At 37.6% G+C, this 21,000-nt stretch overlaps 1 protein-coding gene across 1 annotated transcript in view; it reads right to left on the bottom strand.

Annotated features, from left to right (window-relative positions):
• rbm33a (RNA binding motif protein 33a) overlaps positions 1-21,000 on the bottom strand; it is a 139,969-nt gene that overhangs the window by 64,955 nt on the left and 54,014 nt on the right. The window contains exons 6-10 of the mRNA XM_048605997.1: positions 20,455-20,595; positions 17,931-18,099; positions 12,497-12,681; positions 6,958-7,228; positions 3,101-3,159 (exon numbers count right to left, since the gene is read on the bottom strand). Coding sequence (XP_048461954.1) covers positions 3,101-3,159; positions 6,958-7,228; positions 12,497-12,681; positions 17,931-18,099; positions 20,455-20,595 — 825 coding nt within the window. The remainder of the gene's footprint in view (positions 1-3,100; positions 3,160-6,957; positions 7,229-12,496; positions 12,682-17,930; positions 18,100-20,454; positions 20,596-21,000) is intronic.

Genomic DNA, 21,000 nt, shown 5'->3' with positions numbered 1-21,000 from the left:
ATGGCTGAATGTCTGTCTCCTGTGCTGGCTTGTGACAATACCTTGCAGGATGGATTGCTACATATATGTATATTGTTCAAAATACAGGTCGGAATATTAATATTCTGATTATTTGTTCTTTTAGGCTTCACAGACGGGAATATCAAAAAATCTAAAGCGTCATTTATTTTTCATTTCTCATTAATGTATTATTCTGTTGTTGGCCCTATGGTGCATGCACATTAGTCAAATTTTCTCTCTATATTTTATAAACATTGTTTGAACAAGACCAATTTAATTCTTCTAATTTCACTTCAAACTGCTCTCATGTGCTCCTGATCTCTCAGAAATCTTGCTCACTGTAATTCTATATGAGCTGGGTACCAAGGTGTCAGATGTATGGGAACACCGCCACGTTCAAGTTTCACTTTAAGGCACACACTGTCCTGACTAGGAACTGTATTACCATTCCTTCATTGTTGCTGGGTCAAAAGCCTGGAACTCCCTTCCAAATCACATTTTAGGTGCCTCTACACCCTAAGCACTGCAATTTTCAGATGTCAGCTCACCACCATCTTCTCCAGTTAATAAATGCCAACAATGCTTACATAATACCAGAGACCAAGGTTCCAGTATAAACCCCAATGGCACCGGAATGCCTGCCAATTACAGAGCTAGGAAGTAAGATTATCTCAACTTGTTCGATAATAATCAAGAATCTTGGACCATTATTTCTTTAGTAACTCAGGTGTCATGAACAATTGTACCTTATGGCCTCAATGACAGATATCAGTTAACTGCATGCAATGTTGATTAGAAATAGCTCCTAGCTGTCCGGATATTGAGGCTAAAAGAAGACTCTCTCAAACCTTCACCACAACCAAATAGACTAACAATAAGATGTGGAATGCAATAAAGACTTAATTTTGTACCAAACTTAGTTTTCTATTGTACAACATTATTAGCATAGTTTTGAAACTCAGAGTTACACTTGGAAATATTTTATACCAGCAAAAATTTGGAGGACAACATGTGAGAGAAAGTCTACAAGCAGCATTGCTTGTCAAGCATGAAAAAAAGTTCACTTTGAATTTTTCATGCAATTATATAACGTTTACAGCATAGAAAGGATCAAGCATTCCATTCTGTGCACACTGGCTCACCTCACGACAAGGGCAACTAGTTCCCATTCACCGGTTCTTTCTCTGCAGCATGCAATTTTTTCCTCCAGATAATTGGTCAAATTCCTTTTGAAAGCTGCAACTGAGTTTGATCATCCTAAATCTGCGTCCTCTAGTTCTTACTGTTTTGATTAATGGGAAAATATCCCCCTCTTTATTCTTACAGATGCCTCATAGTTTTAGTCTATATCTGATTGAAATTACAAATGATAACATAGATGATACAAGGTTTCATTGTCAATTCATTTTTAGTCTGATCCTGTGGCACTTCGGCATGAATTCCTCTTTCTGGAGCTACAGTGGACGCAGTAAAATGAATGTAAATGAAGAACCAAATTTTAGCTCAAAGTTTTAACAATCCTGTGAAGGTAGTGAACTCCATTAGAAAATGTAAATTCCTAACCACCTAATCGCAAGATTGCCAATTTAGGACAGCAATTTTTTCCCCAACTGATCAAAGGTTGCAATGTTACGAAAATTCTATGAACACTAGCTACTATACATAAAATACTTTATACCTTGGATTGAGAGATAGAATTTTATTCACACATAAATTTTCTATTTTCTAATTTTGAAATTGACATATAATGCGAATGCAGACACAAACTCTCAAATCTGAGCCATATTCTGTACAGCTACATTGAGCTCTGCAGATGGAAACTCATGGATATGATTAAATTTGATAGTATGATAATGTATGCTAATCATGATTAATCAGATGCCTGGTGGCAAATGAAAGTTGCTTGGTATTATGTCACCTGCATTTTAAATTGTGCACTGTATATGCTAGCCTGACAGTATTTGACAGCTGGTGGTATCTAATACTGCATCTGCTCTCCTCTGCCCAAGATCTGATGAGAGAAAATGCCCATCATTCCTTTACCACCTATAAAGGTTATAATTACATAGCTTTCCAAAACATCGCTTGAAAACACAAAAAGCTCAAACGGATATCCGATACTACACAGAACAGAGCTCTGCCTCATTTTAGCAAGGTCCATAACCCTAAATGAAATATAATTTGCTTCAGCAACCTTGCTCATACTCAATTTGCATAAACTGATATAAGAAGCTCTACCCAGGAAGTGTCAATCACCAACACCTGATGTCTTGTACCCTGTAGACTACAATGCAACTCTTCATGGTTCTGAGCATTAACTACAGCATACTACTGATTCTCTTTCAGTTGATCTGTTTTTAATCTTTGTATCCATTTTAATCTTGCCTGAAAATTATACAGCTTTATGTGCTCTTGTTTGCTGCTATCTGGCAGTTATTCTGGAGTCATAGGAAGGAATTAATTTTTAGGATAAAGCCAAGAGAAACAAATTTAGAGTGATAGCATCAACTGTTTGAATATTCACCAAATCTGAATGCTTAAATACCGCAATTCCTTTAGGGTGAATAGGAGTGCTCCAGATTTATGTTACAAAATAGTATGAATTCAGATATGCAATTAAAAAATACTCAAGTCCATATGTTCAAATCTAAAAGAAAAGCAAGTGCAAAACCACTTAGATTTAACAATGAAAATGTCAGGAAATAATTTAATACATGGGATTTAATCAAGGCCTTTGACCTTGACTAATACTTCCAAATGGAACAGTGGGAATATCTCTCCTCTTGTATTTGAAAAATAAGACATTGCATTCATAAAGCAAAAGTCTGTCATATTTAATAGGTTTTGTTCTTGAAATCATATCAAGTCCCTGTTACATATGCTGTCATCTTCCCATTTGTAGAGCTCACAGTGAAGTCACCAGACCTATCACAGAATAAAGCTCATATCAAACATTTCCAGCTGTGCAGACAACCAACGATGTTTACAGATTCTCAAAACTTTATTTAGCATCGCTGGTATTTAATTACTATGTTAATACTACTTTACAGGGGTACGTACAAACAATATTGCAATACAAAAGGAAGCAGCTGCTACTCACTAGGAATCTCTGGGGGCCCACAGCAGGCCTCGGCTGGTTTGGCGTAGGCATCAAGGGCACTGCAATTACAATGAGGAAAGGAAAAATCACCAATCAGTACCTTTGAGTTCTGATCATACAAAAAATTCAGGCATACCTGCTGCAACAAATTCAATGGCAAAAATTGAAACAATTTTTTGTTAGGACTTAAAGCAAATTGTCAGCTCTTTGTCTGCATTTTATAGCAGTAAAACAGCTTATGCACAATCACGAATATCGATCAAGCTTCTAAAAAACAAAATCAATTGGGCCTGGCCGTCTAACAGTTAATATTGTCCAAACAGCTTTTGACATATGTAAACTTCCAATTAAACACCATTTGATCCTATCACAAACTGATTAGACAAACCAATTGGCACTTAAGTATTTTGACATCCACTTTTGATAGTATTTAATAAATTTGCATGGTTTCTAATGTAATAAGGTTGAAGTCACATTTTTCTCATCAGCTTTCCTTAAAAAAACATTATGAATTAACAAAGTTAGTATATTTGGAAAGCATAGGTGTTAAATATTAGGGTCCCTTAAAAACTGATTTTTCCTAGTTTACAGAGTAGTTATTTAAAAGCTATTACAGCAGTAATCAACTTTACAAAATTCTTGCATACGAAAACAAAGGAAGAATTACAAATAACACAGTGGTCATGATGGCCATTTAACTAGCATCAACAATTTATCCAGAGCTGAAAACACCCTATTATCATTATGTTGTTTTCGAAAGTAAGTAGGTTTTGTTCTTTAGAGAGAATGGTGAACTAATTCTTAGATGAAGGCAGGCAAGGGGACAACCATCATCTGGTATCATGAATGCCTGTCCCTTGGCCACTAGCCAAAAGGGTTCAGACAACTGATTAACACAGACAATAGCCTGTCCCTGGAACTATCATATAACAGTTACTGCCATGCTCAGACAGGAGCACTAAGGACCAGAAGCACCAGGCTAAGACTATAGGTGGTTGGCCAATTTGATACTGGAATAATTGTAGCGGAGCCAAGGAAGTTGCAGAAGTCACATCAGCAGTGGAAAAACCGTGTAATGGCTGGGAGTTATGGAACCAGATTCCAGGCCTGAGCAACTGTGCCAAGAGTAGGTCAAATCCAGACTGGTGGATTTGCGCAGGGATCAAGAACAAAACAGACCCAGGACAGAGGGGAGCTTCTCCTTGTAGGCAGCAGTCTTCATCATACAGATGCAAGACAAACCAGAGGGAAATCAGGAAGACCAAGGGAAGAGGTCCCTAACAAGTTGGCTACAAAGGAAAATGCTCTCCCCACCACTTTAATCGAGATCAAGACATTCCACGCCAACAGCCTATTTGTCCTCAGTTATCAATGAACCATCCCCAATGGTCATGGTTGTATATTTTCTTTATCTAATTAACTAGAGCATCATATCTGAATTATTGATTCTTAAACTCATTAAACCATCAGAAAATTGCAACAAATCTGTGACTGCCTATATTACATAACTGATCTATAATCCAAATCAACATAGCTAAGAAAAAAAATTCCAGTTTCAAAAAAGGAGATAGAAGTTCCAGTGCTGCCAAGGTGTTTTCATTCTTGAGAAGCAATTCATCTTACTTCGTATTTTGTATGTTATTTTCAGTATCCAATAAATCCTGCCCAATGTGTCCCACCCTATTATCCATCTTCTAATCAGATGCTTATCTCCACACTATCAGGAAAGCACTTCATTTTGTAAGCATAAAATCAGCAAACAGCGATTTTACAACATATAATGCAACAATCTGAAAATATTGAAACAAATAGAAGGGTGATATGTAAATTAACCAAAAGGTGGACATCACAGACACAGCAAAGAGCCGATGTGAATCACAAAACAGATGTAAGTTAAAGCATCAAGAAGGAAACAACAGTTTTTGAATTTAGATAGATACAATGCACTAACATCCATTTCTGACCAACATTCAATGAAGCTTACAGAATAACACTGAAGGCACACAAATACGGAGCAGGTCCTAAGCAAGTGTATGGGAGCTCAACAATCTAACAGGGGAGAGCTGGAAGCACTTTAGAGTCATCCATCCAAAATTAATTCCTCAAGAACCGTTTCCAGTATTTCACCTTCGAAATTTTAAAGTTCAACAGAAAACCATAGAAACAAAATGGTGCTTAGATTTTTAAAATCACATACAAGTGGGACTGAAATAAACTTCTTTGAATGATGATTTCATAGCATTCAATATATAAATTGACTGTCTTCCATAAAACAGGCGTATGTTATCAAAAACAAAGCACTGCAAGACAACTTTTCTCAAACGAGACTATTTATTCTACATTTTTTTTATTTATTCATTTTGTGGTATTGCTGACAATTGCCCAGCTCTAACTGGTCTCAAGAAGGTGGTGAGCTAGCTTCCCGAACCATTGCAATCTGTGTGGTGTGGCTATTCCCATAGTGCGATTTCATGCCTACAAAACCAGAGACCATTTTGCACTGGCTTCAAGGCATACAACTGGCCTTACAAGAAATCAAGTTGAACGGATTAATACAAACTGCTGCACCAATATTCATTGGAGTCATAATAGGTGTACAATTATAACCCTAATGTTGAAAATAAAAATTTCTCAATAGATATCTTTTAAAAAGTGCTGCAAAATGATGATGCAACTCACTTTGCCATCATCTGTTTAGCTGAAGACAAAAGCTGAATAATTGAAGTAGCGTAATTGGGAATCAACTCACACATCAGTTCAGCAGATCACTGATGCAAAGGATGCAATTGAAACTGGATCAAAATTTAAGTTACGCATAAAGGATTTCAGCTTTTTATGATAAAAACTTCAGAATACTTGTCAGAAATTAATTGCATTTAGTCAAAAGGATTTACTTAAGTTATGAATTCGTTCCAAAACAGCCACAAATTACTTCAGCTAACACCTGCCTGTTAAGAATTAGCAGGAAAAAGTAATGCACCAGAATGGATTAGAACAATAAGTATACAATTATACTGAAATTAGTCAATTTCTCAGGGTTCACAGGTGACAAAGCTATTTGACTGCACCACTTTTAGAATGAATCAGTTCAGCTGAAATAAATTTGAAATTTCAAGTAGCAGTGAATATTTTTGATGTTGGAAACGAACCTCTCAAACATCTATTTACTCAAAATTTAAAAATTCAGGTTAATGTAGACTATATATAAAGAGCACAGAAAAGGCAGGAAGGTTTTAATTTTACTTCAATTCACTATCAAACATTTTCACAATAATCTTTCCAGATTTGAGGTGCAATTAAGTTGGAAAGGCTCATTGTTATGAACAGGGGCAGGATAAAAAAAAAATCATTTTCAAATTAACTTCTTTTTTAACCAGAAGTTCTTACTCCTAAATCTTCCCCCAAAAAATTTAATAAAACAGCCTTTAAAATGGTACATAGACTCCCCATTATCTCACTTTGTATATTTGTCAGCTAGTCTGCTAAATCCAATCTCTGATCTTTGATAGGTTGGGGAATCTCAGATTTAACAACAATCAGTATCACGACAAACTGGCCATGTGTTCTAGTTTGTTGAAAAGAAACTACACCTAAATGTTGTGTGTCTGATATCAAGTAACATGCACGAGAAAGATTCACATACATCAGCTGAAGACAAGCAGGCTCAAATGCCACCCACATTACAACAAAAAGCCCCAAAAACATTTCACATGTAAATTTAAGCAAGAATGGTTACTTTGGCAAAGTATTGCTGAGAATCCTTTTATTCAGAAGTGCACCACTGAACAAGTCACTGTCTTGAGGACAGAAGAGGAGAAAACATACACTGAATTTAGGCAAAATTTTGCAGTTCTAACCTTGCACAGGTGTAACGACTGGACCTCGGAAATGAGGGTTTATATGAATGTTCTTTGGTTGTTGTGTTGAAATTACCGTTGAATTCAAATCAACAGAAGCAGTTTCTGAGTTCTGCTGTTCCTGCTGTTCTGGTTGCTGTGGAGGGCAGCTAGACATCTGAGGTGTGGAAGGATGTCGTTGGGGTACCAGAAGAGGCGGTGGCTGCCGACGCTGTTGTACAGTACCTCTACCAGATTGATGCTCTGAAGAATTCATTGTAGTACGAGGACTCTGAGAAAATAAAAATAATAATTCTGCTAAGGCATTTACTGCAATTGAAATGGGAAAAATTAAGAGAGCACGAACTTCTGATGACCCCCATTACAACTCAAGATCTGTGAATACAGACTAGACTTATCCCCGTAATAATAGTTTCTATAAATATATAAAACGAAAAAGAGTGGCTAAAGTAAACGTTGGCCCTTTACAGGATGAGAAGGGGAATTTAGTTATGGGATATGATGAAATGGCCGAGGCATTGAGCAGGTATTTTGTATCAGTCTTCACAGTGGAGGACACTAATAACACGCCAGTAATAGACAAAGAGACGAAGGTAGGTGAGGACCTGGAAACAATCGTTATTACGGAAGAGGTAGTGTTGGGTAAGCTAATGGACCTAAGGACTGAAAAGTCTCCTGGCCCTGATGGAATGCATCCCAGGGTACTAAAAGAGATGGCGGGAGAAATAGCAGGTGCACTGGTGGTAATTTTCCAAAATTCGCTGGACTCTGGGGCAGTCCCAGCAGATTGGAAAACAGCAAATGTGATGCCACTGTTTAAAAAGGGAAGTAGACAAAAGATGGGGAATTATAGACCGGTTAGCTTAACCTCTGTAGTGGGGAAGATGCTTGAGTCTATTATCAAGGAAGAAATAGCAAGGCATCTTGATAGAAATTGTCCCGTTGGGCAGACGCAGCATGGGTTCATGAAGGGCAGGTCATGCTTGACAAATCTTTTGGAATTCTATGAAGACATTACGAGCAAGGTAGACAATGGGGACCCAGTGGATGTGGTGTACCTAGATTTCCAAAAGGCTTTCGACAAGGTGCCGCACAAGAGGCTACTGCATAAGATAAGGATGCATGGCGTTAAGGGTAAAGTATTAGCATGGATAGAAGATTGGTTGACTAACAGGAAGCAAAGAGTGGGGATAAATGAGTGCTATTCTAGTTGGCAGTCAGTGACTAGTGGCGTGCCTCAGGGATCGGTGTTCGGACCGCAATTATTTACAATTTATATAGATGATTTGAAGTTGGGGACCACGTGTAGGGTGTCAAAGTTTGCAGATGACACTAAGATGAGTGGCAGAGCAAAGTGTGCAGAGGACTGTGAAACTTTGCAGAGTGGGCAAAGGTCTGGCAGATGGAATAAAACGTAAATAAATGTGAAATCATACATTTTGGTAGGAGTAATAGGAGAAAGGATTATTACTTGAATGGTAAAAAGTTGCAGCATGCTGCTATGCAGAGGGACCTGGGTGTCCTTGTGCATGAATCACATGTACCTATGCAGGTACAACAAGTAATTAGGAAGGCAAATAGAATTTTGTCCTTCATTGCTAAAGGGATTGAGATTAAAAGCAGAGAGGTTATGTTGCAGCTGTACAAGGTGCTGGTGAGGCCACACCTGGAGTACTGTGTGCAGTTTTGGTCTCCTTACTTGAGAAAGGATGTACTGGTACTGGAGGGGGTGCAAAGGAGGTTCACTAGGTTGATTTCGGAGTTGAGGGGGTTGGCTTACGAGGAGAGACTGAGTAGATTGGGATTATATTCATTGGAATTCAGAAGATTGAGGAGGGATCTTACATAAACATATAAAATTATGAAGGGAATAGATAAGATAGAAGTAGAGAGGATGTTTCCACTGGCAGGTGAAGCTAGGTCAAGGCGGCATAGCCTCAAGATTATTGGGAGCAGATTTAGGACTGAATTGAGAAGGAACTTCTTCACCAAGAGGGTTGTTAATCTATGGAATTCCTTGCCCAGTGAAGTAGTTGACGCTACTTCAGTAAACATTTTTAAAGATAAGGTAGATATTTTTTTGAACAATAAAGGAATTAAGGGATATGGTGAGAACGCGGGTAAGTGGATCTGAGTCCACGAAAAGATCAGCCATGATCTTATTGAATGGCGGAGCAGGCTCGAAGGGCCGGACGGCCTACTCCTGCTCCTAGTTCTTATGTTCTTAATATCTAGCTTACATCTCTTAGACTTGATATCCAAGTATATTAACCATACCACTCATAAGCAATGAGACATTTTAAAACACAATATTGGTATATTGGTATTATACCAATACCTGCAATTGGTATAATTTAATGTAATTGCTAATTTAAATGCTGTCGATTGCAATGCAAACAAGTCTTAGCTTGGTTCAATTGACAGCATTCTTCCTTCCGAATGGAAGATTGCAAGGATATATATTACTCCAGGTCTTCAATAAATAAACTATTTCAAAAACAGTGCAGTATGGAGCTGGAACTACATTGTCACAGCTGTCACTCAATGATTGAGATGTTAAAGCAAAACTCATTTGCTTGTTTCAGTGATTCAGTTGAGCCTGCAACACTATATAAAGAGAACAACATTCTTTATGCTTATTTCATACTATCAAAAACTGATCATTCACTCGATTGCTGTTTGTGGTATCCTGCACGATACAAAACGTTCAATGCAGTACATAATAACATAATGCTTTGCTCTTGATACCTGAATATAATGTTGCCTCATTATTCATGAACAGTACTCTCCAGGTATGTAACAGAAGTGAACATCAGGGATGCTCATCAACATTTCACACATACACATTTATGTAATCGCTGTTAGACAGCAATCAAAACTGCAAAGCTGACCAATCAGTCAAAACCCAGGACCTTGCTAACCTGTATACCATTTACCTTTTCTGTAAATTTGGTACATTTAAAACAATCTGTCTTCTGATCATCTTCCCATGCTCACTATGCTGCTCTCTTTGCAACAGGGGAAATTCGAAAACAATGAATCATATTTACTTGAAACTAATATGAAATTTCAATACATGAATATTTACAACTTTAAATATAATAGTTTGGTCATCCCCTTGAGCTTGTTCAATGAGATCATGACTGATCTGCATCTCAGCTCCATCCATCCATCTTGGCCCTCAAACCTTTTTCTATATCTCAATTATTTAAGGTTTTGCAAAGATCGATAGCTCGCGTTGTGGGTGAAGTTGTTGACTTGCTTGCCAAACTGGCTTGTTCTCATCGAGACGTTGCGTCACCATGCTAGGTGACATCATCACTGGAACCTCTGATGAAGCGATGTTATTCTACTCAGCTTGGAATTTATACTAAATAAAAAAAACGAAAGAACTGCAGATGCTGTAAATCAGGAAACAAAACAGAGGTTCTGAGGAAGGGTTACCGGACCTGAAACGTTAACTCTGTTTTTTCCTTCACATATGCTGCCAGACCTGCTGAACTTTTTCTGCAATTTCTGTTTTGTTTTTTGGAATTTATACTGTCTGGTCCGTTATGGTGAGGAGTGTCCTTTCCAGTTTTGATCTGTATGGGTTTGTTTATGGTGTCCAATTCTGTATGTTTGTTGATTGCGTTATGGGTAGAGAACCATGCCTCCAGGAATTCTGTGTCTGTGTTTGGCTTGGGCTACTATGGTTACCTTGTCCCAGTTAAACTGATGGCCTTCATTGTTTGAGTGTACTGATATTAAGGAAAGTTCTTTAATCCTTGTAAGTGTGTCTTGGCCCGTTTAAATAGCGTCCTAATGCAGCTTTGCTATGGCTTTTTTAAAGCTGCATTAGGACACTATTTAAATGGGCCAAGACACACTGTGACACCCTGGAACTAAGCAGGAAAGAGGAAGAGCACCTGTACAAAATCCTCACTGTCAACGGATATCCCCACAATTTCATCCGTAGATACCTACTAAATAGACAACAGGAGGACACAGTATGCCCTAACACACTGGCCACACTGCCCTACATCAAGACTCCTAAGACCACTATGATTCACAGCGGCTCAGAAGCCCACAGCCACTCTACACAAACACTGACAAGGATTAAAGACTCATTCTCACAACATGCAGAGCCAAGGTGGTTTACAAAATACCATGCAACGACTGCCAAACATTACGTCGGACAGACAGGAAGGAAACTAGCCATCAGACTACATGAACATCAACTAGCAGCAAAACGGCACGACGAATTCGCCTTAATATCGGTACACTCAGACAATGATGGCCATCAGTTTAACTGGGACAAGGTAACCATAGTAGCCCAAGCCAAACATAGACACGCACAGGAATTCCTACAGTCATGGTTCTCCACCCGTGATGCAATCAACAAACATTTGGAATTGGACTCTTTATGCAAACCCATACAGATCAAAACCAGAAAGGACACTACTCACCACAATGGATCAGACAGTATAAATTCCAAGTGGAGTAGAATAATATCGCTTCATCGGAGGCTCCACTGATGATGTCACCGAGCACAGTGACGAAACGCCTCAATGAGAACAAGCCACTCGGCGCCTAAGTCAACAATCTCATATCACTATTCTTGTTGAGCAAAAATCCACCTATTTTAGCTTGTTAAAAATCATTTGAGCTCACACCTAAAGCTTATTGTGACAAAGTTCCACAATGCTACCATCCCTTCTTTTGAAGCATTTCCCAATGTCCCTCTTAGATTACTTATCACAAAAAAAATTTCACTCTCTTGACCCCATGAGCTTCTTCTCAAAATGCCCTTAACTCACCAAATTCCAAGGAATGCAAATTTTGTTAATGCAATTTCCCTTTATAATCTAATCCTTGAAGCCCTTGGAAGATTCTGGTGGCTCTGCACTGCATGCCTTTCAAATCGCAAATGAAATTCAATAATCACATATCCTTTGCAATGAGGCAGAGGTACAACGTTCAAGTGTGCTTAACAATGATGTTGAACAAATACATGCAGAGTTGAACTTCAGAAAAGGGCACAACGAAAGAATACAAGGTTACAGCACTTGCTTATTTTTGATCACTGGCAAAATTCTCCGCTCAAAAGTAAATTCAAGAAATAGCTAAGTCTTTCTATTCTTTTCGCTGGACTGTTGCAACACCTTAGAAGCAGAAGCTGTGTGTCAATAAGATGTTGCGATTTAAAGTAGTTTTTCACTTGCACAACTGCAGGAAATGCCCAGGTGCAGATTTTCTTTCTCTGCTGGTTTATTTTTTTTGACTGCACTCTGATTACTACATTTCAAAACTAACAAATATAACAAATAAGCAGCACAGGTAATTTATAAAAAATACACCAAGTTCTTACAGTTTCCATGGATACAGAAATCATGGCTGAACAGGTAATGAAGACTGACAAATTACCTGCCTGCATGTGAACAGGCTAGCTGGATGTAATCACTGTCTATTCCTCAACACTGTCAAACTTCACTTACTCATCAACTAAATTAATAAAAAGAGTTTTTATTGAGGATAAAGTACAAGTAGAAATAGTTACCTGCAATGATGGAGGTACTTGCACCAAGGGCAGTCGTTGGTCTCTCCTCCTACCACCCTCTCTCCTTTGATCACAAAAGGGAACATTAGCTGAAGGCCCTCCTCGCCGACCTCGTTTTCCCTGTTTTCGTTGGCGTTCAGTCTCCTCAAACTCACGCAATGCTGCTTTAGCCTCATCAGAAAGTTCTAAAATAATACAAATATTACAAGGTAACAATTTTATTCAATCACAGTCCAAAGCATCTAAATCAATGTTACATTGATTTTCTACTTAAAAATGATAACACTAACAACTGACTGACGTGAAAGGTCCTGAGAACACTTAATAGACGAAACTAGGTTCAGAAATACACCATTGGTTTAAAGACAGAAATAAGAAAGAAAGTCGGATTCAATGAGGTGGATTTTGGAGAAAAACACCCAAGTGAACCTGATGAACAGAATATATTTTTCTCTAATTTTTTTATGATCGTATGTTCACACAAATTAGACTGAATATAATAAACACCTATTAAAAGGGTGTTTTTTTCAACGCAGGATCAAGTAAAGATCCTCAAATTCAACAGAAGATTTAGATTGTGTGCAAAAATGACAAGACACCATGTGCATTGACTTAACTGTCCTCTGAAATAGTCTAGCAAGCACAAAGGCTGTAAATGAACAGCCAACTAAGTACTTCGGCAGGACAATCACTGTTGTAACGCAAGCAAATACAGCAACCAATTTGTCCATAGCACTATTCCATAAACACCGAGATAAATTAGCAGATATTTAGTCTACCTAAGTGCTGCTACCTGTTGCATAAGTATTGGCCAGCACACCGCAGAAACGTCCCTGAGGGAGATTAGTTACCTCAGTTGGCTGGACAGCTAGTTTGCAATGTAATGAAACCAACAGCATGGGGTCAGTTCCTGAATCAGCCAATGTGCCTCCTTCTCAACCTGTCCCCTTGCCTGAGGCATAGTGACCCTTAGGTTAAACCGCCACCGTTCATCTCTTTCTAATGAGAGAGCATGACTATGGTAACTTTAGCCTTATAAGGAGAGGCAACGGCCTCGTGGTATTATTACTGGACTGTTAATCCATAGACCCAGGTGGTGGTTTGGGGACCCAAGTTCAAATCTTGCCATGGAATCAGAATAATTTTTTTTTCTAAAAATGGGATTAAGAGTCCAATGATGACCATGAAACCGTTGCTGATTGTTGGAAAAACCCACCTGGAAACAGTGACAGAAACTTCCCTGAGATGAGGGATTTCAAGGAAATAGTCATGCTTCATGTTTGCTTCAAATGCATTTGCAGAAATGCGCAACCCCATATTAAAGTTCAGCATGTTTTGTGCTTCACACTCTACAAGATCAGTGGGTAAGGGAAACAGACATGATACTTAGCAAGTAAAGAATATTTAACATTAGTGACGTAGAAACAATAATTTGCTTGTATTTCACAACCATGGTACATGTCAAAACATTGCTGCAATGTAGAAAACAAGCCAGCTGACTTGGCAAATTTGCACCATACAGCAATGAGATGAATAACCAGACAATCTGCTTCCTTGATACTGATTGAAGGATAATCAATGGCTAGGACATCAGGGAAACATATGGTTCTTTTCTAGTGATGTTACAGAATTTTTAAACCCAGCTGAGTAGTTTAACATTCCCTCACTACAACACTAAAAATCATGAATCAAAACTGCTTTTTCTCAGTAAAGGTCAACATCTAGTTAGTTTTTCATATTTTTTCAAATGATCACATTCTGAACTCTCATACAACTGCAATGGAAGTAAAACCAGACCTTTAACAAAATAGAATATTTCAGATTTGAGTCATGTTTCCATATGCAAAAATCTATTCAAACAAAGCAGGTAAAGGACCGACTTGAGATGAGGTATTTTTCATATCAATAATCACTCAGCTCTGTCTACAATAACATTCAAAAAGGGCTTTATTTCAAATGTGCACAGAACATTTCTCATATTTTGGCGATACAGTGATTCAGCAATTATAGACGTTATTCATGCGTTCTTAGATGTCGAGATTAATTTCAGTATAGCCAATAATAAAATGGTTTCACATGACAACTCTAATCAGTTGGCAAGAATGCTTTCATCCAATCGAAATAAGCTGTCACGTTAGGTCAGCAAAATCTGACAAAGTGGAGATTACATTTGCAACGTGAACTGCAATGTCAATTGTCCTTTAAATGCTTTTTCAACTACTTCAAGATTCTAGTTGAGAATGGCTGCAACACTGTACTCTTTGAGTGTTTATCGATTGCTTTTGCTTTATAACCTGTTCATTCACTACCCTTTAGGAAAAGCCTCAAATTTTCAAAGTTGCTGTCATTTTAAAGCAAACATGTTAATTTAAAAGAAAATACAATTATTTTTATCATTGCTGTTTGTGAAATATAACTGTAAAAATGGTTTAAAATCCTTTGATACAGCAAATACTTGAAATAAATAATATTCCAGTTTGTGAAATCCAAATAAAGCAGAGTATCACTCATTAGCTAGGGCTACAGATTTTTTTCGTTCAAGAAGAACAGGAGAACATTTTTTTTTCTGCTCTCCCTGACAGAAAAGACATTTTTTTTCCCATTTTAAATTCTTGATATGAGGAGGAGAAATAAAACCAATTTTCTAGTTGCCATTCACAATATAACAGTGCAATGAGTGGGAGGACATTTGCAGCCACTGACAGTGCCCTGCTTCAGTGACATAAAACTACAATGGCACAAATAATCTCATAAGAAGCATGGAATTCAAAACAGTTCCCCATATAATTGTACTAATCATGAATCTATACCTGATTTATCCATTTGTCTATTCCTTCACATTAGCACGACTAAGTCAATAAACTCCCAAGATTTTCAAGGAAATAGGACACATCTAACTTTCAAATTTAGCGCATCAAAAATGAATAATTGAGTTTCTTTAAACTTACGTTCAGGCCCCATTGTATTACATCACGGATCCCACTCCACAAAATTAAACATATTCAACATTCTCTCTTAAAAAAAACACTCTGAGTCAACAATTCAATAATTTTGAGCTTTTTGGTCATGGATATGCTCTCACTCTTTCCAACATTCCCAGTTATAATTAAGTTGCAGGTTTTGTTACAGTCAAATCAGTAAATTTATCCAAAGAAAAATGTGACATTATACATTACATAGGATGACGCCAGTTTTGATCTCTCATCCTGTACACAAATACCACTGAAATCAGTGATAAAGTTTATACATGAACGAAAGTTGTTTGGATTAGGACATTTGGTACTCAAAGAACTGTTCTCTATGAAGGAGTTAATGCTTTTAAGAAAGAGTGGAAAGTACAGGAGGAAATGAGAAAATTAGCAGAAGAAAGAATGTGATGAGTATCCGCTTTGGATGAAGGTGTATTTTCTGAGATAAAAAGCAAATAAGCCATGATCATTGTCATATGAAGTCAGTGAACTGCAATTCAGTTTTACTAAGTTAAATAAAACTACTTGCCAAGAACGAGGAAATTTTAAAAAAGACCAATCAAACCAAAAATACAGGACAGCAGTACGCAGACTTCAAATTAAGAGGCCACAGGACAGAAGTCAAGAAGCATATCGCCTCCCACAAATTAATTAATACTGAAAATAGTCTTTAGGTAGGACAATTAAGCCAAATGCTCAAGTCACCGAGAGAGGGGTGAACTAGATAAATGTCCCCCACCCTACTTGTGATTTCATTTACAGACCTCAAATTGCTCAACATAGTCCTAAATAAATGTCAGCCTAAACTTTGTCCTCCAATTCTGTCTTGAATCAGACCTCCACCGGAGACAATAAACAAGCCACCTTTCAGAGCTCAACGATCCCTTTCTCAGGTCTCCTGAAGCATTACAAACCTCCAATATCTCCCAACCCTTTCAATCCCAGACTCCATCTTCCCTACTTATACTGGCTGGCTCCTTACTTACAGCTGACTAGGCTCTAGATTCTGGAATTCCCCAATCATACAAATATCAAGAAATGTTGATAATCATAGAAATGTAGAGACAGAAAAAAGATATTTGCAATAGAGGATTTTGCATTTCTTAGGGTCCAGAAATCACAACGAGAGAATTTTTTTTGGCACCAAGGACTATTGTCAGCAAAGATACAACATAGTGCAGCAGGAATAATTTTAATGGCCTCCTTTACCAATACCTTTGCAGACATTGTGAGAAAAGATTCAGATACCTACAATTTCCATAGAAATTCTCCTGGTTGTTTTGCCATAATCTCAACAATCTCTGGAAAACTAACCAAATAAGCCCTTTCTTTCAAAATTGTACCAGAAGAATGGTAAATTCCCATATAAACCATATTCAAGTGTCTCAGGGCAGGGTTCCAAGAAGTGTGATTCAGGAAACTCAGACAGTCATCTTATATGTCAGGCAGTCATTCTTAACCTTTCAGTATTGGATAAGCAAATAATTCCAGAATCTCAATTCCTCAAATTGCAAGTACGTTCTAAATTACTTTAACGGCCTTGTTGTATTTCTGCAACCTCCTCCAACCTTAGAATTAACCCAAAACTCTATATTCCCCATTGCATCGTGTAACTTCCCACCTTCCTTTTACTGACATCAACTGTAGTTGTGTCTTCAGACACACAATCGTCATCTATCAAATGCTTTCCTCCTTTAAGGTCCATTGTAGTGGGCATATATAATTAAATATTTGACTGGCTTGCTTAAATTCTACTTCTGTGGCTCAGCACCTTGGAACAATCATTTAAGTGCTTGTTGCATCAACTAGTCTGGGCTAGTAAAGCAGGTGTGGACGTATTTTCTACAATGGCTAATTTGCTTGCTGGATTCTCACAGTAATCCGTTTATACATAACTAAGATATTGGAAACGTAAAAAATAGAAAAAGCTGGTAAATATTCAGGTTATAAAGAATCTGAGAAGAGGGAGTGTGCGCAATCAAGCGTAAGAAAGAGCGCACATGCGTGCTTCAGGACAATGATCTGGTGTAACTGATTACATTTCTACCTATACTCAATTCTGATTAAAGACCTTTCCACAGATGCTGCCTGACCTACAGAGTATTTCCAACATATATGTATTCCTAATTGTTAGAAAGTGGAACAGAGTTAACATTTTGGATCCAGTGATCCTTATTCAGAATGGAGGAGGGTCACTGAACTTGAAATATTAACACTACTCTCTCTCCACAGATGTTGCTAGAACTGCTGAGTTTTTCCAGGAATTTCTGTTTTTGATCATTCTGATAATCAGACGAAATAATGTTATATAACAAAGGAAGATACATGAATGCTGTGTCTTCCCATGAAACTGTCGACAAACAGAAGTTGACTTACTATTGGAAAGGAATAGGGAGAAAGGGTCAAATCAATAGTAACATCATTTTTGCCTCACTGACAGGATTAGTAAGAAAAACGTCGCTTACCCAATGTGTCTGGAATGTTTCTCCTCTTTCTAGCTGCATCCGTTAACCTAATAACAGTTCCTTCTTTCCGTTCAGTTTTGAAACGCATTCTTCCAGACTCTTCGTCATCTTCATCTTCATCATCAGAGACTTCCTTTCTTTCTTCTACTTCCTGTATTTGTTTCACCACCTGTACATACAAAAGTGTCACATTTCTTCAATGACTAAACAAACTGCAATATTCATTGTCCTATTTTGCACTGACAGGTCAATGTTAATCCAGTTTCTGGAACAAGTCGTGGACCTAACACCTTGCGACTCAGTTGAGTGCTTCCACTATTCCAATAATGATACTTTAATATATTAACTGCTAATTTTAAATTTGACTTTAAATTCTTCACAGGTTATAGTTTTGCATAGAAATTTGTTGAGTGAGATAGATAAATCATTCAAATCAACTGCACCGTAGCTCACAGTGGTACATAAATTAGTCAGACTTTGGAATGGACATCCATGAGAAGACACAAATCTCGTGGGAAACATCAGTTCAAGACACTGATATGTCCATAGGTTAATACAGTACTTAAAATAATTAAGCTGATAGCAACAGAACAGATATCCAAAGCATTTGTGCTACAGAAGTTGTAATAGTTTAATACTGGTTAATTTGATAAAGGAGAGAGTAAACAGGGCATTAGCAAATATTTATTTCGTGGCTTGGGGATTTACCAAAGTAAAGTCAATGAATCGCTGATCCAATTTGGGATCAATTCCACACGCGAACTGGCTGAGAATTTAATAAGGCAGAAATGTGTTTGTTAATGCCCAAACTTTCAGCTTCACGTTGGCATTATTATATTAACCAAGACTCATCAAGTAAGCAAATTTGAACTAATAAATGCAGTACATGATTGTATGAGTGAATAAACCAATCATTAAAGATACCAATTAGCGTAAAAGTCCTCAGTTTCCTTGTTCCACCCATAATATGGCAAGTAGCACAAAATTAAGCATTATCAAGAACATGAAATACTTAACTTTACCAACTGTCAACTGCAGTCTGGACTCAATGCATCACAGTATCTCACTGAATGTGTAGGTTATACAGCATACACCAGGAATATTAAGTGCAAATGTAAGTCTGCAAGATGAGTCATGACATGGCTGACAGATTAATAATTTTGGACAAGTCTCTCTATATATTTTAAAATCTTATTTCAGCACATAGCTGAAACCAGAGCTCCACACAAGCAGTTGTACTGGCACAACTATTGTACTAACACAGATTTTTTAAAAATGTGGCAATTGCCCAAGGATGCTGTAATAAAGAACAGTTTTAAATCTTACCTATCCCCTCAACCCAAATCAGCAGAATAATGGTGCAAAGACTCAAATTCAATTAAGTACCATCTATTTACTAACAAGCTGCTTGGTTGTTTGTGTGCCATTTCTACTCACCAGAGAAAAAATACAATTTGCTGCAGCTGCTCCCAGCATTGCACTAAGTATTAGGCCCCACAACTGTGTAACTCCTTCCCATTCTCCAGTCATCTTTACTCAAAGCCTGCCAAATCAGCTTTGAGAACAAATGGTTCTGAATGTACTGTTCTCAAAGCTTTACACTACAGGGAATTTTGACCTAATTAAGTTTAGATTTGTTACAAACATGTTGTCATAATCAGGCAAATGTCTCTCTCACAATAAATCATACAATTATTGGGTTTGTGAAAGTTGAATTAAATTTGCAGATGACATAAAACATAGGAGTACCGTGAACTGTAAAGAGGATAGCAATTGAATTCAAGATGTCACAGAAGGCTGATGGGTATGGGAAGACATGTAGAAGCTGAAACGCTGTGGTAGGATGTAACAAGGAGAAGCAATGTAAAAGTCAGGACACAATTCAAAATGGGATGCAGGACTAGAGAGGTCTGAGTGTTTGCTTTGACAGTTTGAAGGTGATAGGGTAGGTTAAGAAAGTGATCAAAACGGCAAACTGGATTCCAAGCTTTTTAAATCAAGGTTACATCAGTTCTGAGGAAGGGTCACTTGACTCGAAACATGAACTCTAATTTCTCTCCACAGATGCTGCCAGACCTACTGAGCTTTCCAGCAATTTCTGTTTTTGAACTCAACCAAAAGTTCCATTCATTCATCACCCATATTGACAGCCTTCATTGACAACAACTACATCTCAATTCTCACCGTCATTTCAAATCACTTTGCATTCTCGCTCTGTCTTATCACTGTAACCTTATTCAGGTCATATAACCCTCTGAGATCTGTTTCCTCCATGCCTGCCTTCTTATACATTCCTGACCTTAATCAGATCACCACTAATGGCCATGCCTTCAGGTGAATGCATATCTGGATCTTCAACTGTGGACTTCCTTCTTTCAACTCCTCCTTGCATGAGTCATCTTTTCTGATATTCTGATATGTAGCATGTTGAAAATTATTGTTTGATAACCTTCCTGTGAAGTGCCTTGGACACTTGAAGTTAGAAATGCTACATAAATGCTATTTACATTTTTGATGCTTTTACCTCTTCAGGTTCTTGTGCAACTTCAACAACTTGCTCCTGTGTATTTGCAGCTGTTGCTTCCTCATAGACTTCATTATCCTGAGTTTGCAGGTCTCCTGGCATATCCTGGTTTGTGGCATAAAATTGCGTGTAGTCTTCGTCCTGATAGTGAAGAAAAAGTGTACAGTTGCAGGAAATTGTGTAATTCAAGATTTTCGAAAGTGCAATAACTGATTTTTCTTTTCTACTTCAGACACTACTCAGGATCATCGTGAAATGATCTAATTCCACATTGATTGACAGCTCTATTTATTAGAGCGATAACAGAATGTTTCTTATACACCATTACTAACCTGCTTATCAAATTTATATTCAACTTACAATTTGGAAACAGATGCTTTTACAGACTTGCACACCCAAACCCTGCATAGTTTAGTTTAATCCAGCCTTTCATTTCATACTGTTTCTTGCATATTCTTAAAATAAAGCTGATGAAGCTGGTTTCTGGACTTATCAGGACAGAGTCACAAGTCTACTAAATCTCAAAAAGAATAACCAGTTATGTTG

Source organism: Rhincodon typus, chromosome 2 (assembly GCF_021869965.1).
Source record: "Rhincodon typus isolate 14 chromosome 2, sRhiTyp1.1, whole genome shotgun sequence".
Lineage (NCBI taxonomy): Eukaryota > Metazoa > Chordata > Chondrichthyes > Orectolobiformes > Rhincodontidae > Rhincodon > Rhincodon typus.
This window is presented reverse-complemented; position numbering and strand designations above follow the sequence as displayed.